Source organism: Macrotis lagotis, chromosome 1 (assembly GCF_037893015.1).
Source record: "Macrotis lagotis isolate mMagLag1 chromosome 1, bilby.v1.9.chrom.fasta, whole genome shotgun sequence".
NCBI lineage: Eukaryota > Metazoa > Chordata > Mammalia > Peramelemorphia > Peramelidae > Macrotis > Macrotis lagotis.
The window spans coordinates 925,443,482-925,470,717 of NC_133658.1; the positions used below are offsets into that span (position 1 = coordinate 925,443,482).

General features: G+C 57.9%; 3 protein-coding genes and 1 long non-coding RNA gene across 8 annotated transcripts; 2 read left to right on the plus strand and 2 right to left on the minus strand.

The window, feature by feature from the left end:
* Window positions 1–477: 477 nt before the first annotated feature.
* Window positions 478–5,294, minus strand: FIZ1 (FLT3 interacting zinc finger 1). Its single transcript, XM_074220079.1, has 3 exons — window positions 4,656–5,294; window positions 3,788–4,135; window positions 478–3,703 (listed from the first exon to the last, which is right to left on the minus strand). Exons 2-3 carry the CDS (start codon window positions 4,097–4,099, stop codon window positions 2,252–2,254), a joined length of 1,764 nt encoding a protein of 587 aa, XP_074076180.1. The 5' UTR covers window positions 4,100–4,135; window positions 4,656–5,294; the 3' UTR covers window positions 478–2,251.
* Window positions 5,295–5,714: 420 nt separating this feature from the next.
* ZNF524 (zinc finger protein 524) lies at window positions 5,715–10,728 on the plus strand. 2 transcript variants are annotated; one of them, XM_074220092.1, is made up of 2 exons: window positions 5,715–5,774; window positions 9,464–10,728. In XM_074220092.1, exon 2 carries the CDS (start codon window positions 9,503–9,505, stop codon window positions 10,403–10,405), a length of 903 nt encoding a protein of 300 aa, XP_074076193.1. In that variant the 5' UTR covers window positions 5,715–5,774; window positions 9,464–9,502; the 3' UTR covers window positions 10,406–10,728. The 2 variants fall into 2 exon arrangements, with proteins under 2 accessions (XP_074076193.1, XP_074076192.1); XM_074220091.1 differs by lacking the exon at window positions 5,715–5,774 and adding an exon at window positions 6,740–8,562.
* A 2,417-nt stretch (window positions 10,729–13,145) lies between these two features.
* On the minus strand, window positions 13,146–17,249 carry LOC141510097 (uncharacterized). Its single transcript, XR_012474766.1, has 2 exons — window positions 16,201–17,249; window positions 13,146–13,458 (listed from the first exon to the last, which is right to left on the minus strand). It is a non-coding gene; the product is annotated as an uncharacterized LOC141510097 (long non-coding RNA).
* On the plus strand, window positions 16,843–22,220 carry ZNF865 (zinc finger protein 865). 4 transcript variants are annotated; one of them, XM_074220061.1, is made up of 3 exons: window positions 16,843–17,014; window positions 18,458–18,573; window positions 18,740–22,220. In XM_074220061.1, the coding sequence occupies exons 2-3, from the start codon at window positions 18,544–18,546 to the stop codon at window positions 21,839–21,841; spliced, it is 3,132 nt and encodes a 1,043-aa protein (XP_074076162.1). In that variant the 5' UTR covers window positions 16,843–17,014; window positions 18,458–18,543; the 3' UTR covers window positions 21,842–22,220. The 4 variants fall into 4 exon arrangements, with proteins under 4 accessions (XP_074076162.1, XP_074076164.1, XP_074076163.1 ...); XM_074220062.1 differs by lacking the exon at window positions 16,843–17,014 and adding an exon at window positions 17,871–18,091; XM_074220063.1 differs by lacking the exon at window positions 18,458–18,573 and having other exon boundaries at window positions 16,844–17,014.
* Window positions 22,221–27,236: the final 5,016 nt, after the last annotated feature.

Consider the following 27,236-nt stretch of genomic DNA (forward strand, 5'->3'; position numbering starts at 1 on the left):
AGGAGAAACCTCAAGAAAAATAAAGTGAAAAAAAGTACACTTTACTCTATTCAGACCCCGTCAGCTCTCCTCTTTGGGTCGATAGTCTTTAGCCCGGTTCTTCGGAATTGTCTTGGGTCACAGCATCGCTGAGAAGAGCTAGGTCATTCCTAGATCATCCTACAGCATTGCTGTGATGTTAATGTGACTATATACATTTTCCATAGATCTGCCCATATAAGTTTTTACCGAGAACATCCTGTTCATCATTTGTTTTTTTGTATTTGCAAGGCAAAAGGGGTTGTGACTTGACCAAGGTCACACAGCTAGATCATTATTAAGTGAATTTGAACTCAGGTCATCCTGACTGCTGGCTGGGGCTCTAACCACTATCATTTCTTCATCGGAATCCCACATCACCTTTTGTTCAGCCGTTCCCCAGCCTTCGGGGATGGGCATCTCCTCAATCTCCAGCTCCCCGCCATGAGAAGAAAGCTGCTATAAATATCCCTATCCATCGAGGTTCTTTTCTTCCTGTATTTCATCTCTTCGGCCAGTCTTTTTACCGGTCACAGCCCTTCCCCAAGCACTCTCTGAACTGTCCCATGGGTCCCCCTTCCACAAGAAGTCTTTCCCGATCTCTCCATGGGGGGGGCACACCTTTCCTGGTGATGAGCTGGCATCTCCCACCAGATTGTCAGCTTATCTTTCTTTGCATCCCCATTATCTAATAGCTGTTTATTCACTAGACTCAAGGGGCGCTTGTTCTCTGCCCAGCGGGCAGCTCAGTCCTCTTTGGGCCAGACTCCGTAGGAAGGCTAGGGGCTTCCTCCTGGCCTGATCTCTAGGGCAATCTCTCAATAAGTGGAAGAAGGCTCCAAGAGTCAGGGTGCTCTTGTCCAGAAGCATCTACAGACATGGAAACTGAGACCAGAAGTCACACAGGTAGCTATTCGCTGGGCCCCCCATCCCAACCAGAGAGGAAGGGCTCTTTCCCCTACATTTCCATAGCTCACTAGGTCCATCAACTCCTTACAGAGGAGGAAACTGAGGCCACAGGGGGGCAGAAAAGAAGCCAAGGCAGTCTCCAAGGCCAACACTTTCCCCGCTGCTGAAGCAGGGGACATTGGACGGAAGAATATTTGATAATCCCTTCTCTATAAGCACGCAATGTTTCTCAGTCTGGTTTCTATTTCTTCAGCACTGGCCTCACCAGAGTAAAAGCTCCTTGTGGGCAAGGAGAGACTCAAGACTCTTGCGAAGCTTTGTCTTTAGATTCCACTTTCAAAGGGCAGGAGACTTTCCCTTAACCCTGAACTCCCTTGGGCTAGGCCCTGCAGCTCCCAAAGGAAAAGTCTGGTCTCTATACTACATGCTGTCCTCCTGACCCCGGGCTTCATTTTAGGCCTTGAAGCCAGCCCAGACCTAGGATCAAATCTTGGCTCTCCTAGAACCGCCAGTGTTCCAGATGAGCTTGACCCAGGGCAAGCTCCTGTCTCTCCCAGGAAGGCCCCCTCCCCAAATGTCCTTCCCAACAGAAAAGAGGCAAGCCAGAGTGAGTGTCAGGCCAGTTTATTAAGGGTCCTGAGGACATGGGGAAGGAGAGGAGGCAAGCAGATGCTCACACATGAGGACCTCCAGATGAGTTGCCCCTGTCCTCGGGGACCAGCCTGGGTGGGGACACAGAGACAGACACAGGCGGGAGAGACAGAGAGAGAGACCCAAAACCCACAGAGGAGGCAGGGGAGAATCCTTGTGGGAAGAATGGGGGTGGGGAGGGGGGAGGGTCCCAGGGTTGTGAACCAGCCCACATTCTACATCAAGGACAAACTCGGTTAATTCATTCTAAAGGGGTGAGGGAGACAGACTAGACTGGTCTGGGGTGGGGTGGGGGGGAATGAGGTGAAAGCCTTATCCGGATTGGTTCTGTTCATTCAGAGCAGTCCACCTTGCATGGGGAGGGAGGGGGATCAGAGAGCACAGCCCGCAGCAGCTGAGAGTGGGGCCCTGCTTGGGGGGGGGGGGGTCCCTGGCCCAGCCTCCCTCCTTTGAGGATCGGCCTGGCCTGGAGAGTGAAGTGAAGGAGGCAGGGTCCCTGAGCCACTGGATGGGGCCAGGAGCCTTGGGGCCTTCTCCAGCTCTGCAATGGCCCTGGCCCAATGCTCCGGGGTCTCGGGGGGCCCAGCCTCCATCCTCAGGGGTCCCCCCCAGACCAGGAGCCCTCTTCCCCTCCAATTCCAAGTCGCCCTTGGGCTCCCCGGGCCAGGGCCGCTCAGTCCATCCCCCGGTGGAGCTTCAGGTGACGGGACAGGTTGCTAAGCGTGATGAAGCCCTTGCCGCAGACGTGGCAGGGGAAGGGCCGCTCGGGGCCGTGCAGCAGCCGGTGCCGCTTGAGGTAGCACTCGTGCCGGAAGAACTTGCCGCACTCCAAGCACGGGAAGGGCTTCTCCCCGGTGTGGACCAGCACGTGCCTCTCCAGGTCTCTCGGGGAACGGAAGAGCTTCTCGCACTCGGAGCAGCTGAACACTTTCTTGCCGGCGGCCGCCGCAGCCAGAGCGGCCGGGGTGCGACCGGACCCGGCCGGGGGGCCCCCGGGAGAAGGCCCCGCCCCGTGACTCCCATGGTGGTGCTCCTCCAGAGCCGCCACCGCCCCATAGACCGCCCCGCACACCCCACAGACGCAGGAAGCGGGGCCCGAGTGGGCATCCAAGTGGGCGGCCAGGGCCGCGGCAGAGGCAAAGAAGGTCCCGCAGTCGCACTGGTACAGGGTCTCCTCCGAGGCCTCTCCCAGCTCCGCCGCCACCGGGAACGTGGCCTCCAGGTCGGGATCGGAAGGGCCCTCCCGGGACTCCTCCCCGGCTATCTCCTGGGACACTTCCTCGGGTATCTCCACAGGAGCCTCCTGGGATTCCTCTGGGGGTACCTCCAGAGGAAACTCCTGAGCCCCCTCGGGGTGGAACTCATCGAGATCCTCCTCGGGGAACTCCTGGGGCCCCTCGGAGAACTCCTGGGGCCCCTCGGAGAACTCCTGGGGCCCCTCGGAGAACTCCTGGGGCTCCTCGGAGAACTCCTGGGGCCCCTCGGGGAACTCCTGGGGTTCCTCGGGGAACTCCTGGGGTTCCTCCTCGGGGAACTCCTGGAGCTCCTCTGAGGGGAACTCTTGGGGCCCCTCTTCTGGGAACTCTTGGGGCTCCTCGGGTGCCTCCAGCCCACCCTCCCTGCCCTCGGGCCCGGGCCAGGACCCTTGGAGATCATGAGTGAGCTTGTGGCGCTCCAGCAGGGCAGGGGCGTTAAAGTCGCGCTCGCATCGGGGGCACTTGAAGGGCTTCACGTCGGTGTGGGCCGCCCAGTGGGCCGCCAGCTCGGCCCCGGCCAGGAAGCAGCGGCCGCAGGCCCCGCAGACGAAGGGGCCCGAGCCGCCGGTCCCCCAGGTGCTGACCCAGGGCCCCGGCCCGGGCCCGGGGGGCTCCGGGGCCCCCCCACAGGCCACGCACGGGCCCTCGTCGGAACAGGCGCTGCAGGACGGGCCCGGGACCGACAGACCCCCGGGAGGCCCCAGGGTGGGCAGCAGGCCAGGGACCAGGCCGGAGGGGCCCAGGCCGGCGGGGGTCGGCGGGGCCATGCCCCGGTGCTGGCGCTTCAGGTGGCGGCCCAGGCTGGAGCGCGAGGAGAAGCGGAGCTCACAGATGAGGCAGCAGTAGGGCTTCTCCCCGGTGTGGACCACCTGCGGGGCAGAGGGGAGAGAGGGGGATTCAGGCCGGGCCGGCGGGCCACGGGCCCCTCGGGGCGGGCGGCTCCCGGGGCCCACCTGGTGGTGCAGCAGGCCCGTGGAGTCGCGGAAGCCCTTGGGGCAGGCGGAGCAGCGGTAGGGCCGCTCGCCGGTGTGCGAGCGCAGGTGGTTGGCCAGGTTGAAGCTGTGCTTGAAGCCCTTGCCGCAGCGCGGACACGCGTGGGGCTTGAGCGCCGTGTGCCGCGCGAAGTGGCGCCGCAGGTCCGAGCGGTAGCGGAAGCTCTTCCCGCACTCGCTGCAGTGGAAGGGCACGCGTGGCGCCACCGGGGCGGCGGGGGCCGGGGCCGGGCCGGCCGCGGGCAGGGGACCGTCCACGCCGCTGTCCTCCATGGCTGAGGGTCCGCACGCGCCCTGCCCGGGGCATCTCTGCGGGGAGAGCGGGAGGGGGAGGGGTTGCTGCCAGGCCGCGCTGCCCCGGCCCCCCACCCGAAACCTCCCAGCACGCGTGGAAGCCCCGCCCCTCCTCTCTAGGGCCCACCCCGCCCCCACCCAGCCCCGCCCCCGCCGCCCCTCCCCCTGGGCCGGCGCCTTCTCTCCCCTCCCCCACCCCCCCCCCCCCCCCCCCCCCCGCGGCCCAGGAGCCCCCTCCCGCCGAGCCCCGCCCCTCGCGGCCCCCCCGCAGGCCGCGGCCCCCCCTCCCCACGCCCCCCCCCCGCGTCCTTTGTGTCCCTCTCGGGCCCCTCCGCGCCCCCCCCGCGGCCGGGCCTGAATGGTCTCCTCCGCGCAGCCCCGCGGCCCCGGGGCCCGGCGGCCCGGCCGGCCCGGCCCGGCGCCATCCATCCGGCTCCTGGGGGCGGGGGGCGCGGGAGCGGCCGGAGGCCCGGGGCAGGCGGGCTCCAGGGGGGGCTCGGACCGCGCCGTGCCCCTCTCTCCTTTAATTACTTACACCTCCCTCTGGGCGCCGACATTTTGGGCCGCGGGGGTGGCGTCACTTCCACCCGGGGGGGCCCCTCCACTTCCGGGTCCCCCTTCCTTCCCTGCCCCTCCCCCGCGCTTCCCCTCCCCTGCTCAGACGCGCCTGCACGGAAGCGTGGGGGGCCTCGGGAGCCATCTTTGAGAAGGGCAGGGGCGGGCCCCGCGGGCAGGGCCTCGGCGCCATCTTAGCTGAGGGCCGAGCCTTCCGGCTTCTCCCGCCTCGCGGCCGCGCGGGGCCCGGAAAGCTAGGCGCCGGCCGGCGCCGCCATCATGGCTGTGGGCCGTGACGCCGGCGCGGGCGCCATCTTGGGGCGGCCAGAAGCCGGGCCGCGTGCCATCGCTTCCCAGCGGCCCCCGGGGCCCGGGCGGCGATGACGTCAGGCGCCGCGGGCGGGAGGGCGAGCGCCCCAGCGTGCTGTGTGACCTTGGGCAGGGGCCTCGCCCTCTCTGGGCTCCGGCCAATCCGCGAGCCCCCCCTGCGCAGGCGCCCGGCCGTCCAGCCCCGCCCCCCCCGGTCCCTTGCCCCTCCGTGGGGGGGGGCGGCGGCTGCGGAGGGTCTGCGAGCACTTTCCTCCCCCCCAGGGCCAACGTTGGACTGCGCCTGCGCGGCCCGGGGAGGCCGCCGCTCCCGAGCGCCCAGCCTCAGGCCGTGCCCCCCCGGGCTCATGTGGCGGGCTGGCAGCGCCCCCCACCCCCACCCCCAGTGATCGCGGGAAGCTCCGGGCGGCAGGAGGGGCCCCTGTGGGCCCTCCGCCGTGACGTGGGGCCGGGGCCGCCGCGCTCCGGAGGTCACGTGGCGCCGCAGCGCGGGGGGGGGGGGGGGCGCGAAGCCAGCGCGCAGGCGCGGCGCGGGCCCTCGGGAGCGGCGCGCGCTAAGACCCCGCGGGCAGCGCCGGCGCCTCCCGCCGCCTTTGTGGCCCGAGCGCGTGGGGAGGGGGGAGGGGCGGGGCCGCCGGCGTCACGCGGCCGCCTCCGCCCCCGCCCCCCTCCCCGGCCCCCGCCCCGCCCTCCCCGGGCCCTGGCCCACGCGCCCGCCCTCCCGCCCTCCCCGCCGCCCCCCGCGCGCGCCCCTAAGCGACATGCAAATGAGGTACCCGGGCGGGGAGGGGACGGCGGGCGGGGAGGGGAGCCGTGGGGAGGGAGCGGAGGAGGGGGAGGGCGGAGGAGGGAGGAAGGGCTCGGTCGCCCGCCGCACGCGCCCCCCGCCCCCGGCAGCCGCCCGCGCGCGCCCCGCGGGCCCCCTCCCCCGCCCGCGCGCCCCCGCCGCTCCCCCGCCGTGCCCGGCAGCCCCGCGGAGGTCATTGGCTGGCGTCCCCGAGCCCCGCCCCTTCCGCCCCAGCGCGCGCGTGCCCGCCTCCGAACTCGCCCTCCCTGCGGCCCGCGGGGCCCTGCTGCGCGTGCGCACTCCGGCGCCCCGCCCCTGTCCCGCGGAAAGGAATTACCCGTGCGCGCTCCCCCGCCCCTCCCCCCTGCCCCGCCGGGAGGGGCTGCCCTGCCGAGGCGCCCCCTCCCCAGTGGGAACCTGCTCAGGGTCACGCCCCCCCCAGGGTCCCCGCGGTGCTCTGGGGGCTGAGCGTCCCGGGCAGGGTCGGGGCCGCGCCCCCACCCCTTATCTCAGGGGCCCTTCTCCCCCCCCCCCAGGTCCCGAGCCGGGCGCTGAGCCACTTCTCCGGGGCTTTGGGGGTCCCCGGCCCTAGCCCTCCCACCCCGCCTTTTGTTAGCTGGTGGGGTTAGTGGTCAGGGCCCCGGGGGTCCAGCCCTGGCCGGGCAGCCCCTGGGACCCGGGACCCTCCCCATGAAGGAGCCCCGACCCATCCTCCGGCCCTCTCCCCTTAGCCACGGGGATAGAGCGAGACTGCGGGGCTCCTTAAAGCCTAGCCGGAGGGGGGCACGGCCCCGGCGGGGGGCACGGCCCCGGCGGGGTCACGGCGCCGGCGGGGGGGCACGGCCCCGGCGGGGGGCACGGCGCCGGCGGGGGGCACGGCCCCGGCGGCGAGCACGGCCCCGGCGGGGGGCACGGCCCCGGCGGCGGGCACGGCCCCGGCGGGGGGCACGGCCCCGGCGGGGTCACGGCTCCGCCGGGCTCTCCTTGGGTCCTCGTGCCCGGCGGACAGCTGGCACAGCCTGCTCCTCAGACCGTGCTGATGCTCCGGCTCGCCGCCTCCCTTTCTAGACCATCCCTTTGCCCGTGGTCTTCCGTTCCCGGGGACCCAAAGTCAGCCGGCCAGGGGGTGACACCGCCCCCTCTCCAGGCCCGGGTGCCTTGGTCGGGTGGTCCAGGTGGCTTCATTTGTGACGGGGCCTGGAAAGCCAGGAGCTGGGTTCCAGTGTCCACTCCCAATTTGCCGTCTCTACGCCATCCTTCCCAGGGCCAAGGCCGTTTTCCTTGGTAGAGAAAAGAAGCAAAATTGGTCAAAAGTTATCATCCATCCCATCCGGCCAGAGAAGGCTTCTGTCTTGTCTCAATCCTCTTTTATTCAAAATTAGTTAAAAAAACAAAACAACCCTCAAAGCAAAAGTTTTTGTTGTCCTTAGTTTTCTTTGCCATCTGAATTTGCATATTAGCATCCTGACATAAGTCAATGAGATCACATTTTTCATTAGGAAGTTTTAAATCATCAAATAAGAGATCAATATAGATAGGATTTGAAAAAAAAAGACCCTATATAAGCCTGATGTGTACAGCTCTTTTTAAGTATCTATTAAATATAAGGCAATCACAGAGTTTTCTTAAAATGTTTTATTGGTTTTCTTTCACGCTTTTGTTTTCATCCTGGGTTACCTTCCAAAGGGTCTAGTTAAAATCCACTTTCATTGCTGAGTCCCCCTGTGCATCACCCCAGTCTCTTCCAACAACTCTTTCTTCCTTGGTTCTCCTACCTTTTGAAAAAGGAAATGATCACTGAGGAAAGTTTGGAGCTCATCTCCCTTTAGCAGAGAGGATGCGAGAGAGCCATCCTGTCCTCAGAGATCTCTTTCTCCCACTCCGTGGATCTTCACACCTCGTCTCCCCAGGCATCCCTTTTGGACTCTTGCCTCACCTGAGTCTGTTCTCTTAAGGGAACATTGGATTAACATTTATCAGGTCCCCCCAGTGCTCAAACGGTACTTTGCTAGGCACCTTACAAACATCTCACTTGATCCTTTTCACTTTGGGAGGGAGATGCTATTATGATGTCCATTTACAGGTGAGGCACCTGAGGCAGGCAGTGTTCCAGTGACTCACTCAGGTCCTATAGCTAGGACGTGTGGAAGCCAGACTTGAATTCAAGTCTTCCTGACTCCAGACCCAACTCTCTATCTTCTTAATATGCCTCTCTTTTCTCTGCCTGCTTTATTTGCCTTTGAATGAAGTGTAGCCATGCAGAGCCATAATCTAGCTCTGGCTTTCCTCCCACCAAGTCTCCTGGGTCCCTAGAAGACAAATTTGATGCCCACATTCGATGTTGCCAGTACTCTGACAGAGACATCTGAAGGCTTTGGACCTGGGCTGCCTTCTGGGGTGCTGGTTCTCTGGGTCCCCAACTGGCTGCCGCAAGGGTGGTGAATCCAGGGGTTGGGGTGGGGGGGCTGTCTTGAATTGATTTCTTAAGTCTCAGTACAAATGAGCACATTTAGACCAACGCTTATCTTTTCTTCACCCCCACCTGCTGAGGAGCCTGTCATGTCTCTCTCCAAGCCATGGTCCAGAAATCTAAAACACGGCTTCTCAATTAGCTTTTTGAGTACACGGATCTGCTCTTCCCTTCTGTTCCCCTTGCAATCTGTGGATAGTAGCAAGGACCAGCCCCCCCATTTCCTGGTGGTCTTCAGTTCCTTGTCAAAGACAGTAGTCTTGGCTAGCTGCTTCTGGGGCTTCTTCAGATAGCATCATGTGGGTAAGTTCCTGTCAATAAAAAAATAATTCCCCCTTAGTCTAACCTCTTTCCCACTCTGATCCAACCCCTTCTCCCTACCCTGTGGCTCTTTCTCCCCAAAATGTTTGGTTTTTTCCTCACCTAGACTCCGGCACTGGTTTTTAATCTGTTTTTTTCTTCCCCAAACTGGTTCCCTCCTCCTTCTTCACCCTCTAGCATCCTTCCTCCTCTAATCTTGTTCCCTCTTTTTTTGAGGGGGTGGGCACTTGGGGTGAAATGACTTGCCCAAAGTCACCCAGCTAGTCCGATTTGATCACCCTATTTGACCTCCAGGGCTGGTCCTTTATACACTCTAGCCCCCCCCCCCCCCCAGTTGCCCCTTCCTTTCTCTTTATCTTCCATCCATTCTCCAGTTGGGTCATTCTCTCTCAGGCTGAGCTTTTCCTCCAGCTGAGCCCTTCAGCTTCCTGTCATCCCCTCCCCTCCCCGTCTCTCCCAGTGTGATCCCTTGGCCCCATCTCCGGGTCTCATCCTCTGGTCCTCATGCTCTCTGGAGCCTTCTCTCCCATTGACTGCTCACTGGGAGTGGTTCTTTCCCAGGTTTTTTGATCCTCTTGGTGAGCACACACATCACTTAGCTCCTGTATGACTCAGTGTCCTTATCTGTAGAGCCTCCCTATGAGTGTGAAGCCTTTGGGGATTATATGGACCTGGTGAGAATGTAGAAGCCTGCTCCATTAGCTACAGATTAAGAAACAGCAGCTGAGGAGGACAAGGATTTGTCTGAAGCCTCTCGGCTAGTTGGGGCCAGCACCGGGGCCCAGACCCCCAGCCTCCCCATTCTGCAACCCCTCTCCCCAAAAGTCTCTCTCTGATGCCCTGCATCTGACTCTGACTACTGCCTCCTTTTTCCCTTCACCAGCCTAGGTCCTGTGGACGGGCCCCCAATCCCCAGCACCCGATGGACCCTGCCAGCCCAGAGCCAGCAGCCAAGGAGGCAGAGCCCTCCAGTCCGCCACCCGATACCCCTGGCGTGCGCCTCCGTCGCCGCCGCCGCCGCCCCCCTGCAGGGCGAACCGGCTCCTCTGGCGACTCCTCCTCCAGCCAGACATTTGCCCCAGCCACCCGCAAACGGGGCGGGCCCCGAGGCTCTACGCCGGGGGAACCCCCTGAGGCCCCTGGGCCACCCGATGGGGCTGAGGCAGAGGATGGAGGTGGCGTCCTGTTGATTGATGCCCAGGGTGTCCCGTACACCGTGCCCCAGGCAGGTGAGGAGGGCGGGGGGTCCCGGGCCCGGCGGGCCCCACATTTCTGCCCTGTCTGCCTTCGTGCCTTTCCCTACCTCTCAGACCTGGAACGGCACCGCATCTCTCACTCAGAACTCAAGCCACACACCTGCCCAGCCTGCGGCAAAGCCTTCAAGCGGGCTAGCCACCTGCGGAGGCACCGGAACATCCATGCCGGCCTGCGGCCTTTCCACTGCGCCCTCTGCCCACGGCGTTTCCGGGAAGCCGGGGAGCTGGCCCACCATGGCCGTGTACACTCAGGCGAGCGTCCTTACCAATGCCCCATCTGCAGGCTTCGCTTCACTGAGGGCAACACCCTACGGCGACACGCCCGTCGCAAGCATCCACCACCCCCAGATTCTCCTAGCTCCCTGGCAGCCCCCGGCATGGACCCTCCCTGGCTTGAGGAGATGGCCCCGGAGCTGTCCCCCAGCCCAGAGCCTCCCCTGTTGGGCCCTGAGGAAGATCTAGAGAAGTCCCCCAGCCTGGACCCTGTTCCTGAAGCCCTGGAGGAGGAGCCTGGGCAATCCCCCAGGCCAGATGCAGCCCCAGAATATCTGGAAGAGAAGCCGGAATGATGGTCCCGGCCCAGACCTTCCCCACGTGTACCCTTGCAGAAAATCCCCCTTGGGGTCCCTGCCTAGAAGCCAGCAGGACCCCAAGGTTGGGCCTGCAGGAGACCAAAGGAGATATTCCAAGTGGGAGCCTGTGGGAGATCAGGAGCAAACCAGGCTGGACCATTCCCAAGGAGACCCAAAATACTCCCCCAGGCTGGATTTACCCTGGGCGGTCTCCCCTCCGAGGCTGAGGTGCCTCCCCAGCTGAGAGGAGCATCCCAAGGAGGCCAAGGGTCCAGGACCGAAGAGGTTCTAGCTGGTCCAGGGCCTGGATTGAATGGGAGCCCAGGTGTCTGGGCAGGGAGGGGGGTGGGAGTGGGGCTGGCTCTCAGAGGAGAAGGGAGATTCCTTTCTCAGAACTGAACTAGGGGTGGATACGGGGCCAAGGAAATAAATGTGTCTGTCTGCCGGCTGTCAGTGTCCACTCACTCAGGGGGTGCCGAGGGGCAGGGCAGCAGAGTTGGGAGGATGCAGTGACTTGGGCTCAGCCCCAGAAGAAGGCGGGCAGAGTATGGGTGGCCAGGAAAGTCTGGGACCCCCGGGGTTAGGGAAGCCAAAGGTCAAGTGAATGTCCAAGCTCCTCCGTGGGAAAGAATGTGAGCAAGCCAAATTTGCTTAGAAGAGAAAAATATGCCTGGAAAATGCAGCCGGGATCAAGGATTTGAAGAGCTGGATGGAGTCTGGACAGGGAGACCTGAGGGCACCTCTAACCTTGGACAAGGCCACAGTCAGGCCTAGGTTTTGGCAGGTGAATGGAAAAAAGACTTGGTGATGGGGGGGGGCAAGGGCTAGCTGCAGAGAGATCCTAGGAGAGATCACCAGAGCCTGAGCAGGGTGGTACCAGGTCCGGGAAGAGGTGGGGGGCATTGTGAAGGAAGTCAGTGATCCTTATCTTGTGGGGGGAAGGACAAGACAAGGAGAGAGGGTCGAGGTCACATCTTGGACATGTAGAATTTGAGATGCCAACAGAGTGGAGCTCTGAGAGTCAACAGCCACGTGTGAAACCCAAGGGATATCCTGGGATCACTGAGAGGAAGGACAGAGGATGAGGTGGGCTCTGGATGAGGGCCCAGTCAAGCAGACAGAAAAGGGGCTGTCAGACAGGTGGCAAGTGGAAAATTCAGAGGAAGCAGGGAGCAGCAGCATCAGAGGCTGCAGAGAGGTCAAGGAGGCTGAGGACGGACTCCATTGGGTTGAGCAAGTAGGAGATCCTTGATATCTTGAAGGAGAGGAGCTTCATTTAAATGATGAGGCAAGAGACCAGACTAGTGGGCTGAGAAGGGAGTAGGAGATGGTGAGGGTGCGGAACTCAGAGGCAGGCACTGAGGGGTCGACAGTGGGAAGAGCCCTCCCGCTTCGTATGAACATTCAAGTGGGTGGACAGAAGGAGGAGCCTCTTTTGGAACCCTTGGGGGATGCCTAGTGAGACCCTCTCAGGTACTTCAGAAGGACCTGTCTAATTAAAGTCTCTGCATTCTTGCCTATTCTTCACTGCCACCCAGGCCATCTTATGTGTACACCCCTCTCAGAACTTAGGTGGCTTCCTCTGGCCTATATCCAAGCCAGACTATAGCCATGGGGTTCAAAGCCCTCCAAGCTGGCCTCCAGCCTCCCTTCCTAGCCCTGGTTCTCACTATGTTCCTTCACTTGCCCGACTTGCCAACCAGACCTAAGGTTTTGGTTCTGCCATTTTTTTGTTTATTCCGGGCCTGGCACATGCCACGTTGACTTGGCTTTGACACACTCCCATTTCATTTTGGCTCTGCCCTGAGGATCCTAGGGTCTGAGAAGTCATTTGGAAGTCATTTAATCCAAATCTCTCATTTTAGAGATGTGGGGACAGACACAGAGTGGTAGAACTGAATTTGAACCCAGCTCCCCTGACTCATCCCTATTTCTAGTACCCTAGGACCCAAAGGTCAAGTCGAGTTGACTCTACCCTCAAAGATCTCATTATTTAATGGAGTTCGGAAGGGGAATGACCAGCACAAAGGAAGAGGGCCGAGGGTATTGAAATCAGAGCATGAGTAGGAAGATAGGCTGCCTGGAGGCTCAGACTCTGGAAAAAGATAAACAGTAGAGAAGACAGATGGAGGAGGTAGAGGGCAGGAAAGAATGAGGACCCAAAAGATTGGACGGAACCAGTGTGAGGGAGGGCAGGGGGCTCCAAGACTGGAGAGGTGACAGAAGACAGTCCACATATGAATGTCTAAGCATCTGTGTGGAATTCATCTCAGGCCATGGAGACTGGATCTCAGAACAGATCTAGACACGGATAAGAAAGGACAAGTGAAGAGGTGTTATGTGGTCCAGGGAGAGGAGATGGGGGCTTGGGCACCAGTGAGGACCTTGAAAGAACTAGAGGGAAATTTACTTTCTTTTTTTGGCAAGGAAATGGGGGTTAAGTGACTTGCCCAAGGTCACACAGTGAGATAATTATTAAGTGTCTGAGGCTGGATTTGGACTCAGGTCCTCCAGGACTGGTGTTCTAAACACTGCACTGCCCAGCTGCCCCCAATTTTCATTCTCTCTTTTAAAAAAATGATATTTTATTTTTCCTCAATTACACATTAAAAACAATTTTTAATATTGGTTTTTCAAAAATCTTTCCAATTCCAAATTCTCTTTCCCCTCTCTCCCCTCCCTGCCTCATTGAGAAGACAATTTGAGAGAAATTATACACATCCAATCATGCAACACATATTTCCATATTAGTCATGTTGTTGAAACACACACACATATACACACACAAAGAAAAATAAAGAAAAAAAATGTTCACTCTGCATTCAGGTTCCATCAGTTCTTTCTGTGGAGGTTCAGCGCACTTTGTACCAAAATTCCTTTGGAATTGTCTTGGATATTGTTGAGAATAGCTAAGTCATTCAAAGTTGATCCTTGTTACAATGCCGCTGTGACGGCGGTGTACAATATTCTTCTGATCCTGCTCATTTCCCTTTGCATCAATGTATGTAGGTCTTTCTAGGTTTTTCTGAGAGCATCCTGCTTGTCATTTCCTACGGCACAATAATATTCCATCAGAATTATATAACAAGACTTTTTCAGCCACTTCCCAATTGATGGACAGCTCCTCAATTTCCAATTCTTTGCCACCATGAAAAGATCCCTTTCCTTTTTTTTATTTTTTTTTGTTAAGGTAATGGAGTTAAGTGACTTGCCTAAGGTCACACAGCTAGGCAATTATTAAGTGCCACCAGCTGCTTCTCCCTTTTATGTTTTAAAAAATCTATAAGGGGTAGCTAGGTGGCGCAGTGGATAGAGCACCGGCCCTGGAGTCAGGAGGACCTGAGTTCAAATCTGACATCAGACACTTAAAAATTACCTAGCTGTGTGGCTTTGGGCCTTGCAAAAACCTAAAAAAAAAAAAAATCTCTTTATGTTAGGGACCTAGCAGAGGTCAAAGGGGATGTATGGTTGTATAGGCTTTGGGCATAATCCTAAATTGCTCTCCAGAACAGTGGAATCCTGATACTGCTTCACCAATAGTACATTAGTGTCTCAGTTTTCCCACATCCCCATCAACACTTGTCATTTTCCTTTCTGTCATATTAGTAAATCAGATAGATATGAGGTAGTACCTCAGAGATATTTTAACTTGCATTTCTCTAATCAATCGTGATTTAGAGCATTTTTTCTAACTATATATCATTTTGATTACTTCTGAAAACTGTTCATGTCCTTTGACCATTTATCAATTGAGGAATGGGTCTTATTTCTATAAATTTCATTGTTTCTATATATATTTGAGAAAAGTATTAGAGAAACTTGTAAAATTTTTTCACAGTTATGATTACTAGGTATTTCCTCCCTTCCTATTCCCCTCCCTGTTTATCCTACTGTCTCCATCCTCAAGTGTTATGCTTCTGATTTTCCTCCACATAGAGGGCACTTTTCTAGGTTCAGCTCAAGAGATGCCCCCTTCAGGAAGCCTTCTGTGTTGCCCCCAGGGGGGAAGTATGCCCCTTTCTCTTCTCTGTTACAATTTTTTTCTTTTTTCTTTTTTTTTTTGCAAGACAAATGGGGTTAAGTGGCTTGCCCAAGGTCACACAGCTAGTTAATTATTAAGTGTGTGAGGCTAGATTTGATCTCAGGGACTCCTGACTCCAAGGCCGGTGCTCTAGCCACTGTGCCACCTAGTAGTCCCTTCTCTGTTACATTTTCCTGAAATCCTTTGTTTCTTATCCCACGTTTGGCTCTCCCAATCCTTCTCATTTCTCCTGAGATCTCTCATGGATTCCCTTTCCCCCAACCTCTCAACTACCTGCCATTTTACTGAAAAAAATTGAGGCCATTCTCCACGTGCTCCTCCCCTTTTCCTTATCTCCTATGCCTCAGGTGCCCTCTGCCACTACCTGCTCCTGCCTTCCCTGTGTCACACATCCAAGTGTCCTTACTCCTTCCCAGGACTAAAACCTCTAACACAAGGGATCCCCTTCCAGCCAATCTCTGTCATTCCACCTCTTTTACTTAGCTTCAATCTCACCCTCTCTACTGCCTTATTCCCTCAACATGCCCATGTCTCTGCCATACTGACAAAATCTTCCCCTGATCTTTCCTCCCTGCTACCTATCACCCTTTATCTATCACTCTTTGTAGCTAAACTCCTCAAAAAGGCACCTACAATGAGGGTCTCCATTTCCTCTCCTCTCACTCTCTTCTTTACCCCTTATCATCTGGCTTCCATCCTTATCATTCCACCCAAACGGCTCAGATGCCAAATCCAATGTTTTTCTTCAGTTCTCATTCTCCTCGACTCATCCTTTGACCCTGTGGATCAGTCTTTCTCCCCTAATATTCTCTTTAGATTTTGAGGACACTCTCCCAGTTCTCTGCCTCCTTCCCTGACCACTCCTCCATGTCCTTTGCTGCATCCTCCTGCAGATCCCAGCCTCTTAACCCTAGGTGATGCTCAGGGCTCAGTCCTGGACCCTCTTCTCTGATTCCTACCTTGGAGATCTCATCCGTTCCCCTGAATTTAAGTATCATCTCTATGCTCCTGCCTCCAACTCGGGTGACTCACAATCTTGAATCTCCAACCGCCCTCCAGATTCCTAGAATAGAATGTCGCTGGGGAGCCTGCCCTCCCCAAGTCTCTCTCCACTCCAGTCCATCCATCAGTGAGCCAGTGAAGTGACTAAGTACAGACAGGTCCGATCGTGCCCCCTACTCCATAAACCGCAGTGACTCCCTATCACCTCCAAGATTCAAAAAACCCAAACAGCTTTGTTTGGCATTCAGAGCTCCTCACATCCTCCAATCCCTTCTTCTTCTTTTTTGGTTTTTGCAAGGCAACGGGTTAAGTGACTTGCCCAAAGTCACAGAGTGTCCGAGGCTGGATCTGAACTCAGGTCCTCCTGACTCCAGGGCCGGTGCTCCATCCCCTACACCGCCCAGCTGCCCCCTGGAATCCCTTCTCTCCTATGTGCTCCTTGATCCAGTGACGTGGACCCCGTGAAGACCCCCGCTCCCCTTCCCCAGCTCTGGGCAGGGTCTCTGGCCATGCCCTCCTCAGGCCTGGCATGGGCTCCTTCCTCCGCTCTGACCACAGACCCCCCTCTCACTGGCAGTCTCCCCACTGGGCCCAAGACCTTCCCTCCATCCCTCCGCTTCTGTCCGCCCTGCATTTGGGGGGGCCTGGCCAAATTGCTCCTTTCCTCCATGGGGGGGACTCCTTGAGGGCAGGGACTGTCTGCTGCCTCGTTTTCTGGCCCCCAGAGTCGGTGCCCCTAAGAATTTACCTGTGTGCTGGCCGAGAAAGCTTCCTTCTTAGTGGGGGGAGGGGCCGTTCTCTGGGGCATCCCGTGGAGATGCCAGCGTCTGCGTGGCGCCTTCTCGCTGTGCCCTCCGGCCCGACTTCCCGTGATGCCTTCTGGAAGACATCTTGGCAGAGAGGGGGGTGCCCGTTCCCCTTCCGGCTCATTTGACGGATGAGGAAACTGAGGCAGGCAGCTCAGGCCCCCCGAAAGCTCGAGGCTTTGTGGCGCCCCCTGGAGGGGCCGGGCGGAGGGGGAGGGGAGAGAGGGGGCGGGCCCAGGCGGGGGCGGGGCGGGGCCGGGGAGTGGCTGCAGGAGGGAGGAGCTTAGAGGAGGAAGCGAGGAGGCGGGTGGGCGTGGCCCGGGGAGGGGCTTGCGGGCAGGCCCGTGAAAGGGCAGAAGCTGACGCTAGGGCGCAGGCGCAGGCGGAGGCCGGCGAGGACGCCGCTGCTCTCCCGCCCCCGGCAGGCCTCGCGCAGGCGCAGTCTCTTCCGCTCCCCCCCGCCCCAGCGGTATGCGCACGGCCCCTCGCCCCGCTCGCAGTGCGCAGGCTCAGTCTCGGTCTCCTCCGCTCTTCGCCCTCCCTCCTCTCTCCACGCCAGCGACCTCCTCCCCCCGCTCCCAGCCGGAGCCTTACGTTACTTCCGCTTCCGGTGGCCGGCCCGGCGATCGACGCGGGAGGGGGGCGGGGGCCGCGGGGCGGGGGGCGGCACTTCCGGTCGGGCCTTCGGGTCTCCCCGGAGCCGCGGCGCCTCCTCCGCCCGCCCGCCCCCCCGCTCTGCCCCCGGCCCCGGCCCAGGTGAGTGACACGCGAGGCCCGGGGGCGCCCGGGAGCGGCCCCCCGCCCGGCCCGGCTCCCGCGGCTCCCCCGGCCGGAAGAGGGCTCGGGGACCCTCCCGCCAGCGGGGGCGCGCTCCGAGCCCCCCCTCCTGGGCCGGGGTCCGAGGGGGCTCGGGCAGGGGGCGCTCGGGGCTCGGCCCCGGCGCCTGGAGGTGCCCCCCCAGGGCCGGGGGCCGGCGGAAGGAGGTGGATCTTCCTCCCACCCCCACCCCGGGCCCGGGAGGAGGCACCCGGGGGGGGGGTCAGAGGTCCGAGTTAGCGGGGCTGGGGGACCCGCCCCCCGTGACCCCTCCTGAAGTGGGGGGGCGGCACCTCCATCCTCCCCCGGGGCAGCTGGAGAGCCCCCCCAGCGACCGCGGCCTGAGCGCTGGGCCAGGGGCACGGGCAGGGGTAGAGGTGGGGGCAGAGGCAGGGGCAGAGCAGGGACAAGGACAGGGGCAGGGGCAGAGGTGGGGGCAGAGGCAGGGGCAGAGCAGGGACAAGGACAGGGGCAGGGGCACGGGCAGGGGCACAGGCGGGGGCAGAGTTAGGGCCAGGGGCAGAGGCGGGGGCGAGGCAGGGGCAGGGGCAGAGCAGGGACAAGGACAGGGGCAGGGGCACGGGCAGGGGCACAGGCGGGGGCAGAGTTAGGGCCAGGGGCAGAGGCGGGGGCAGAGGCAGGGCCAGGGGCGGAGCAGGGACAAGGACAGGGGCCAGGGCAGGGGCAGAGTTAGGGGCAGAGGCAGGGGAAGAGGTGGGGGCAGAACAGGGACAAGGCCAGGGCAGGGGCATAGGCGGAGGCGGGGGCAGGGGCAGAGGCAGGAACAGGGGCCAGGACAAGGGCAGACATGGGGGCAGAGCAGGGAGGAGGACAGGGGCAGGGGCAGTGCTTGGAGATCCTGCTCTGGTAGGGATTGCTCTAAAACCTGCCCCTACCTGCGCCTCCCCCCCTGCCTTCCCTTCATCCCATTCTACAGACAGGAAGGTGGAGGCAGGGCTGGCCCACCCACAAGGGGATGAAGTGGAGCCTAAAGCCTTCCTGGGCAGACTGACCCAGGTGGGGTCTTAAGAGGCAGCCCCAACCCAACCTCTCTGATGCCCTGGGGAAGGTTTGGTGGGATTTCTCCAAGTAGATGGCTGAGAGGGGAAGGTAGGGAGGGGGATGAGGAGAAAGGGGACAGTCTGGGGGAGGGTTCCAGGGATTGGTTTCCTCAGTTTACCCCTTGCCTGCAGCAGGGGCCTTTTGCTGCCTTCACTTTATTCCTGCCCTGGTGAGCCTGAAGGAAGGAGACCCAGCAGAGATTGTGGCTGGGGAGGGAGGGGGAATCTGACAGGGGCTGAAGGGGTCTGGGAGGCCTGGAGGACCCACAGATTGGTGGGATCAGGGAGGAGTCTTTACTTAGCTTCTCTATGTCCCTTCCAGGGAGAGCCCCCCCCCCTCGCTGCCACCCAGCAATGGCAGATAAGGGGAGAATCTGAGAAGAGACTCGGGGAGGGCCTGAGCGGGGAATGGAGCAGACTTGGGGTGAGACTGAGAGGGTAAGACCCAGGAAGGGAGATTGAACAGGAGGCTGAGGGTAAGGCCAAAGGGGAACCTCTGGGGGTGGGGAGGGACCCTGGAGGTGAGCGAGTGAGGAGGGACTGAATGGGTGCCTGGGCTCCAGGGGTTCCCCATCCTCACTGGACTCCCTTCTCCCCATCACAGAGAGGACTGCTCTCCCCGCTGCCCGCAATGGAGGCGAACCCCGGCGGTGGTGGCGGCGGGGGTGGGAGTGGCGTGGGGGGCGAGGACGGCGTCCATTTCCAGAGTTATCCCTTTGACTTTCTGGAGTTCCTCAACCATCAACGCTTTGAGCCCATGGAGCTATATGGTGAGCACGCCAAGGCCATGGCAGCCCTGCCCTGCCCCCCAGGGCCCCCTCCCCAGGCCCCACCACAGCCCCCACCCCCCCAGTATGACTACCCACCACCGCCACCGGCCTTCAAGCCCAAAGCCGAGACGCCTTCCTCGTCATCGTCTTCGTCCTCCTCCTCTTCTTCGTCCTCTTCTTCTTCTTCTTCATCTTCATCATCCTCCTCCACATCTCAGGCTAAGAAGCCTGAGCCGGCTCTGCCCCCGGGCTTTGGGGCCCCTCCGCCCCCGCCTCCGCCCCTTTTTGATGCCGCCTTCCCTACTCCGCAATGGGGGATCGTGGACCTCTCGGGGCACCAGCACCTTTTCGGGAACCTCAAGCGCCCTGGGACAGCAAGCGGACCTGGGGCCGGCCCAACCACGCCAGGACCCTTGCCCAGCCCCAGCCCCGGGCCACCAGGGACTCCTGGGCCCGGTGACCTGGGCGCCGCTGCCAAGGATGACAAGGGCTACTTCCGCCGACTGAAGTACCTGATGGAGCGGCGCTTCCCCTGTGGGGTCTGCCAGAAGTCCTTCAAGCAGTCCTCGCACCTGGTCCAGCACATGCTAGTGCACTCCGGGGAACGACCCTATGAGTGTGGGGTCTGTGGGCGCACCTACAATCACGTCTCCAGCCTCATCCGCCACCGCCGCTGCCACAAGGATGCGCCTCCGCTGCCTGGAGCCCCACAGGCCCCACCGCCCCCAGCGCTGCCCCCTCTGACCCCCGCTTCTTCTGCTGGGGTGGAGGGTGGGCCTCCTCCCCCTGGGGTGGCCCCAGTGGCCCCAGGCCCTGGGGGGGAGGGCCCTTTCACCTGCCCCCTCTGCTGGAAAGTGTTCAAGAAGCCTAGTCACCTTCACCAGCACCAGATCATTCACACAGGGGAGAAGCCTTTCTCCTGCACCGTGTGCAATAAGAGTTTTAACCGCCGGGAGAGCCTCAAGCGCCATGTGAAGACCCACTCGGCCGATCTGCTGCGGCTCCCCTGTGGCGTGTGCGGGAAGGCTTTCCGGGATGCGGCCTACCTCCTCAAGCACCAGGCAGCCCACGCGGCTGCTGGGGCCCCAGCGCCACGCCCAGAGTACCCCTGTGATCTGTGTGGCAAGTCCTACTCCGCCCCACAGAGCCTGCTGCGCCACAAGGCGGCCCATGGCCCCACAGCTGCAGCCCCTGAGGTGCCCAAGGATGGAGCAGCTCCAGCCCCACCACCCACCTTTCCCACCGGGCCCTACCTCCTGCCCCCGGACCCACCAGGTGATAGTGGAGAGAAGGCGGCAGCAGCTGCAGCAGCAGCCGTGGTCTACGGGGCTGTCTCGGTCCCGCTGCTGGGCGCCCACCCACTGCTGCTGGGAGGTGCGGGAGGCCCCACAGGAGGCGGGGGCAGTGGGACCGTGGGGCCAGGGGCCCCTGCTCCAGGAAAGACCTTCTGCTGTGGGATCTGCGGGCGGGGCTTCGGGCGACGGGAGACACTGAAGCGCCATGAGCGGATCCACACTGGAGAGAAGCCCCACCAATGTCCCGTATGTGGGAAGCGCTTTCGGGAGTCCTTCCACCTGAGCAAGCACCACGTGGTGCACACGCGGGAACGGCCCTACAAGTGTGAGCTCTGTGGCAAAGTTTTCGGCTACCCGCAGAGCCTCACGCGCCATCGCCAGGTGCACCGGCTCCAGCTGCCCTGTGCCCTGGCGGCACCCACCGGCCTCGCACCGGGGACCGGTCCCTCCAATCCGGGCTCAGCCCCTGGCGGAGCTGCCCCACCTGAGGGCCTCAGCTACGCTTGTTCAGACTGTGGCGAGCACTTCCCTGACCTCTTCCACGTCATGAGCCACAAGGAGGCCCACATGGCCGAGAAGCCTTATGGCTGCGATGCCTGCGGCAAGGCGTTTGGCTTCATCGAGAACCTCATGTGGCACAAGTTGGTCCACCAGGCAGCCCCTGAGCGTCTCCTGCCACCCCCGGCCCCCGATGGGCCCGGCCCGGACGCCACAGCTGCTGGCTTGGACAACGGGCTGGCTGGGGAGGTGGGAGCAGCTGTAGCTGCCTTGGCTGCAGGGGCCACGGGGGACGAGGCAGGCACAGGGGCTGGGGCGGGAGCAGGGCCTGGCCCCGGGGGCCCTGAGCGCTTCAGCTGTGCCACCTGCGGCCAGAGCTTCAAGCACTTCCTGGGGCTGGTGACCCACAAATACGTACACCTGGTGCGGCGGACGCTGGGCTGCGGCCTGTGCGGCCAGAGCTTCGCTGGGGCCTACGACCTACTCCTGCACCGCCGTAGCCATCGCCAGAAACGTGGCTTCCGTTGCCCCGTGTGTGGCAAACGCTTCTGGGAAGCAGCGCTGCTGATGCGCCACCAGCGCTGCCACACCGAGCAGCGGCCTTACCGCTGTGGCGTTTGTGGTCGGGGCTTCCTACGCTCCTGGTACCTGCGACAGCACCGGGTAGTGCACACAGGCGAGCGCGCCTTTAAGTGTGCCGTGTGCGCCAAGCGCTTTGCCCAGTCCTCTAGTCTGGCTGAGCACCGCCGCTTGCATGCCGTGGCCCGACCCCAGCGCTGTGGCGCCTGTGGCAAGACCTTCCGCTACCGCTCCAACCTGCTGGAACACCAGCGGCTGCATCTGGGGGAGCGTGCGTACCGTTGTGAGCACTGCGGCAAGGCCTTCTTCTATCTGAGCTCGGTGCTCCGGCACCAGCGAGCCCACGAGCCTGCAAGGCCTGAGCTGCGCTGCCCAGCCTGCCTCAAGGTCTTCAAGGACCCTGGCTACTTCCGCAAGCACCTGGCTGCCCACCAAGGCGGCCGGCCCTTCCGCTGCTCAGCATGTGGCGAGGGTTTCTCCAACACATACGGCCTTAAGAAGCACCGTTTGATCCATAAGGCCGAGAGGCTGGGGGCCGCCACTGCTGGGGCCAAGGAGGCCTGAGGGAAACAGCACCCTGCCTCCTTCTGTTCCCGAGCATCACCAAGGAGCTTGCAGGGGGATTCTCCACCTGCCAACCACCTCCCCACTTCTCCCAAAGCCTAGGCAGGGGACTTCACTCCATGGGGATCTGGCCACTCCCATCAGAGGGATGGATTTCATCCTTCTCCTCTCTCTCCCCTGCCTCCCCCACATCCTGGGAACGCTAGGAATCCCCCTAACACCAGACTCCCTCTCCATCTACCCCTTTATAACACCCCCTCCTCCCACTCCTCCTACCCATGCCTGAACCTGTAGGAAATGAGGCTCATTCCCACCCACCCTGATCCCTACCACCACCACCACCACCATCTTGGAATCTGGCTGGAATAGGGGAGGGGGAGGTGGGTTGGGAGAGACTTGGGGTGGGGGGGCTGATTGCCATTTGGATGTGTGGGGAGGGCATGGGATGGGGGTGGGGAGAAGACGCAGTTTGTACAGACAAAGTTGGGAATAAATATTATCCTTGTGGCACGACTCCATCCTTTGCCCTCCCTAAGAGACCCAAGGCACTTGAGGGGAGGGGTTAGTTTGGGGTCAGGGACCTAAGAACTTTTTGGCTTCTCTCTTGTCCCGGGATACCCCTTTTCTAATAACTTCTTCTCTATGCTCCAGTCCTCAAGATTTAAAAAAAAAAGCCCACCATGGACATCCCCTAAGAAATGCATGTGGGGACTTTTGGCGTCATGCTTCATCTTCCACAGCTTCCCATACAGCCAGGAGCAGTTCCCTGAGAGGGTTCTCTTGTTAAACCTGTGAACCACCATAAGCCAATCTCAACTCTTGCCTTGCCAGCTTTTGGGGAAACCAGTGATGGGGAGAACCGCCCCCCCCCCAACTAGGCCTGCTTTGCCTTGACATCAGGGCACCTTGGGGTTTCTTCATGACGGTAGGTTTTAATCCCAGCTCTGACCCTGCCTCACTTTGTGATGTTGGGAAGGCGGTTGTTGCTGCTGCTGACATCTCTTAGGTGGTCCTTTCCTTTTATGGTCACTATTAGCTCATGGGCCCTCCTCTCTTACCCAGACTATTCATCTGCCTCTCCTTGTCTCCCTTTGACATCCCATATGATGCCAAAATTGGTGTCCCAGAAGCTCAGCTCTGACTCACACCTTCCCAGTTGTATTGCATCTAGGAGAAAGCATCGAGTCCTCTGCCTTTCGATTTTTTCCCCCCATGGCTGCCACTCACACAGTCTACTTTCCAGCCTACCTGTGGGCTCTTCACATACTATGCTCTAGCCCTCATCTCTCTGCCTTTCATCTTCATGAAATCTGCCATTTTCTTCCTGGCTCTATGCCATTTATTATGCTCAGCATGCTTTGTTTCGTTGACTCCCTTGTCCCATTAAGAGCTCAACTCCGATGTCAAGTCTTGGGCCAAGCTGGCTTCTCTTATGTCGTTTAGTTGCTACTGCTTTTCTTTCACCAAAATTTTTTTCCTTGCTTTGTGTATATTTTATGCTTACGTTTCTGAGTGATTTCTACCTTTGCCTTACATTTCCAGCCACACGTGCACACACACACACGCACACGTTCACACACATCAGTTCCCAAAGGGAAGGTCTGAGGGCAAAGCTTCCTATTCTGTGTTTCCTGTTCAGAAGGTGTTCCTGAAGATGTTTTGTCATCAGCGTGGGAAAGCTTTGCTGCCAGGTATGTGACCGTAGGCCAAGCCTTGCCTTCATCTTTTGGAATCCAAATTCCTTCCTCTAGACAATGATGGAATTGAACTGGAAGATCTCGAGTTGCCTTTTCAACTCACCAAGCCCAAAATTAAATCTCTTAACTGTCTGGTCTTTGAGGACAGAGGTGATATTGACTTTATCTCCCCAAATGCTAACTAAAGAGAAGGCAGTGACCTCCTTTCTAAAGGTCTTCAAGAATAAGCTGATGATGATCCCTTAATAAGCTAGGACTTAAAGGGAATTTTTCCCTACATGTGCAGTGGGCTCAAACCAGAGAGACTATGATCCTGTGACCATGATAGACAATTTTTAATGTTATCTGGTTTTGAATCCCATATCCTATCACTGCTCATAGCAGATCTCAAGACAAGTTATTTCCCACCATGGGCCTTTTCCCTTTCTTCTACCTACTGACTTTTGGACACTTTTAGAAGAATCTCACAGCTGTCTTGGATGGGTCCATTGCCAATTGATGTTATGTTTTCTTGGCTTGATCTTTGATGTTGCTGGCAGCACTTTGCTTCTTCCCTAACTGAGTTCTATTCTCAGAGTGACTATTCAAAATCTTTTCCCTCCTCAAGGGTCCCATGCCTCTACTTCCTCCACTCCTCACCCCATCAAAGGCTCTTCCCTTATACTTTATACTAAGAAATACAGACCACCCTGAGCTCCTTACTTCACACCCCAGAGAGCCTTCTTTACATTGTTTCCCATTATCTTCTTTGCTGAAGTCTCTAGAGAGGATATAGTCTTTTTGCTAAAGCTAACCACTTTACCTGTGTCCTTCATCTCGCTCCCCCTACTTTCTCTGAGAATTTTTTCATCATTAATCTTTTTTACCCATTGGCTTCCTCCTTGCTGCCTCCAAAGATGGTTTCATCTTTCCCATCCTGAAAAAATTTCACCTGACCATGCCTTCTCATCAAACTCCCATCCTAAATCTCCCTAGTTACTGGTCTGACATAAGAAAGGTCACTTCCTTTCTGAGAACCTAGGACAGCCAACTAAATGACTTCTGAGATCCTATAAATCAAGATCATTGATCCTCAAGTCCTTTTCTGTTTGTCACAGCCCAATTCCTTCACAGGTCCTTGTCCTCATTTGTTCAAACAACATATGAGAAATAGCATTTATTGAGCTCTATGCTAGGCTTCCTGCTGGATACTAGAAATAGGAAGACAAAAGTGAAACATTTCTTATGCTTATGGAACTGTTTATCAGAAGAAGCAGTATGGGTGTCTGAGTGCAGACGTACATGTATGTTGTTAGGTGGCATCTGACTGTTCCCTGGGGCCAATAGCTCCCCCATGCTGTCCATTGGGATACTAAAGGGCTTTGCCATTTTCAACAGAGACATTCATGGACTTGGCAAGTAAATATAAGCAAGCACACAAGGTCATTTTTGCAAGAAGAGAGGCAAAATATCTTGGGAGGGGTTAGTCAGGAAAGGCCTCTGGTGGCATTTGAGCTGAATTTCAAAGAAAACAGTATAGGGTAGACAGTCCTAGGATCTGAGTTCAGATATCCAGCACTTACCCATGTGACTGAACACAGTCATTTAATATCAATAGGTCTCAGTTTCCTCATTTTCAAAATGAATGCTTGAGGCTAGATCTCTGAGGTCCCTTCCAAATCTAGATCAGTGATTCTAAGCGTCATAAGTGAAGCAGAAGCATACTGTAGGTATAGTGAATATCCAAAAGCTCCTAAGTGGGAGGTAGAATATTGTTCTCAACAATGAATAGGCTAACTTGACTGAGCCATGGAACCTCTGTGAAGGACTTTGAATGTCAAAATAGGAAGGCACTAGGGAGCCACTTGAGCAAGAGGCAATGACAAAGCCATAACTTATAGTTTAAGAAATATTACTTTGATAGTCAGTAGTCAAGAAACTTGTATTAAGTACCTTCTATGTTCAGGTGCCAGGCATACAAAAAAGGCAAATGAGTCCCTGCCCTTGGACAGCTCACAGTCTAATGGGGCAGACTACAAGCAAGCTACCTGTGTGTGGCGGGGAATGGAATTAAGAGAAGGAAGGCTCTAGAATTAAAAGGGATTGAGAAAGATCTCCTATAAAACATAGGAGTTTAGTTGGGACTTGAAAGTCAAGTGGAGATGAGGAGTCATGGGGGATAGCAAGGAAGCCAGCGTTACTGGATGAGAGCATGTAGAAGGCAGAAAGGTGTAGAAGAGGGCTGGGTGAGGCAAAGTTTTGAACACCAAGAGATTTTGTATTTGGAGAGATGATTGAGAATGAAGGGGAGAGATGAAATGAGGAAATTATTAGAAGATTGTTTCAATGGTCCAGGTGAGAGATTATAAGAGCCTATGTTGTGGTAGTCGACCACACGAGGAAGTCAGTCATTCAGTCCTTTTACTAATTCCATCCTCTCTCTTTACCACCATGACTCAGCAGTCACTCCTCCTCTGATACTCATTCTCTCCAAATTCATCACCCAATTCAAATCCTGAAGGCCATTATCTAGAATCTCCCCTTGGGTATTTTCCTTACTTTCTCAATAAATCTAATGTCTGGCTTAAAAATCTCCCTTTCTAATCCATCCCTTATCCTTAAAATAGGAGACTTCATGATTATTGATACCTAAACTCTTGATCCACTCATGTCTCACTTCCTAATGCTCCATTCCACCTCAGCTACACATACACATTCTGATTTCATCACTCACTAATATTCCATTTTTAGGATGAAGGACTTAAATTATTTTATCTGATCACTATCTCCCGTCCTTCCATCCCTCTCTGTGTCTTGTTCCTCTTAAGTGTATTTTTCATTCAGGGCAGCTAGGTGGCGCAGTGGATAGAGCACTGGTCTTAGAATCAGGAAATCTCCCCAATTGCTTTTTTTATCCCCTTCCCCACAATTGCTAACCTAAACCTCTACTTTCCTCAGACTTCCACAGAACCCCTTTCCTTCCACTTTCTCAGCTGAGAATCTTGCCTTGTAATTTACTGGGGAAAAAAAACACTAGACCATACATTGAGATCTTCTTTTCCCCTGCTCATCATATATCCTCTGCTGTTTTCCTTCCCATGATTTTGATGAGGAGGTGGTCCTTTTCACCATTTCATGCCCTCTCTTTTCTATCAAGTTGGCCCCTATCATCTCCCCTCTTTAATTTTCAGTCTCTCCCTATAAATTCCTTCCCAGTTGTCCATAGACGTGTCAAAAATCTCCTAAATTCTGAGAAAACTCCCACTATACATAGCTACAATCATAGCTTGTGTAAACCTCCCTTCCCCATACACTTCACAGCCCGACTTCTGGAAAAAGCTGTCTACACTTGCTATCTCTCCTCCCACTCATTTCTAAACCTCTATAGTTTGGCTTGAAACCTTAGCACCTATAGAAACTGTTCCCTCCAGAGTTACAAGGATCTCCTAATTACCTGATCTAATATCCTCACAATCCTTATCCTTAACTTCACTGGAACCTCTGATGCTGAACACTGTCTCCTCCCAGTTGTTCTTTCAACTATGCACTAACTTTTCCTTCAGCCTATTTCACTATTTTTCCATCTTCACTGATTCTTCACGAATGTTTGATATATCCAAGGCTATTCTCATTTCTCTTTATTACCTGCTCACCAACTTTCTGGTGATGAATCTCTCCAAACTTACCCAGGTGCCTCCCACCATAACAGATACTTTGAC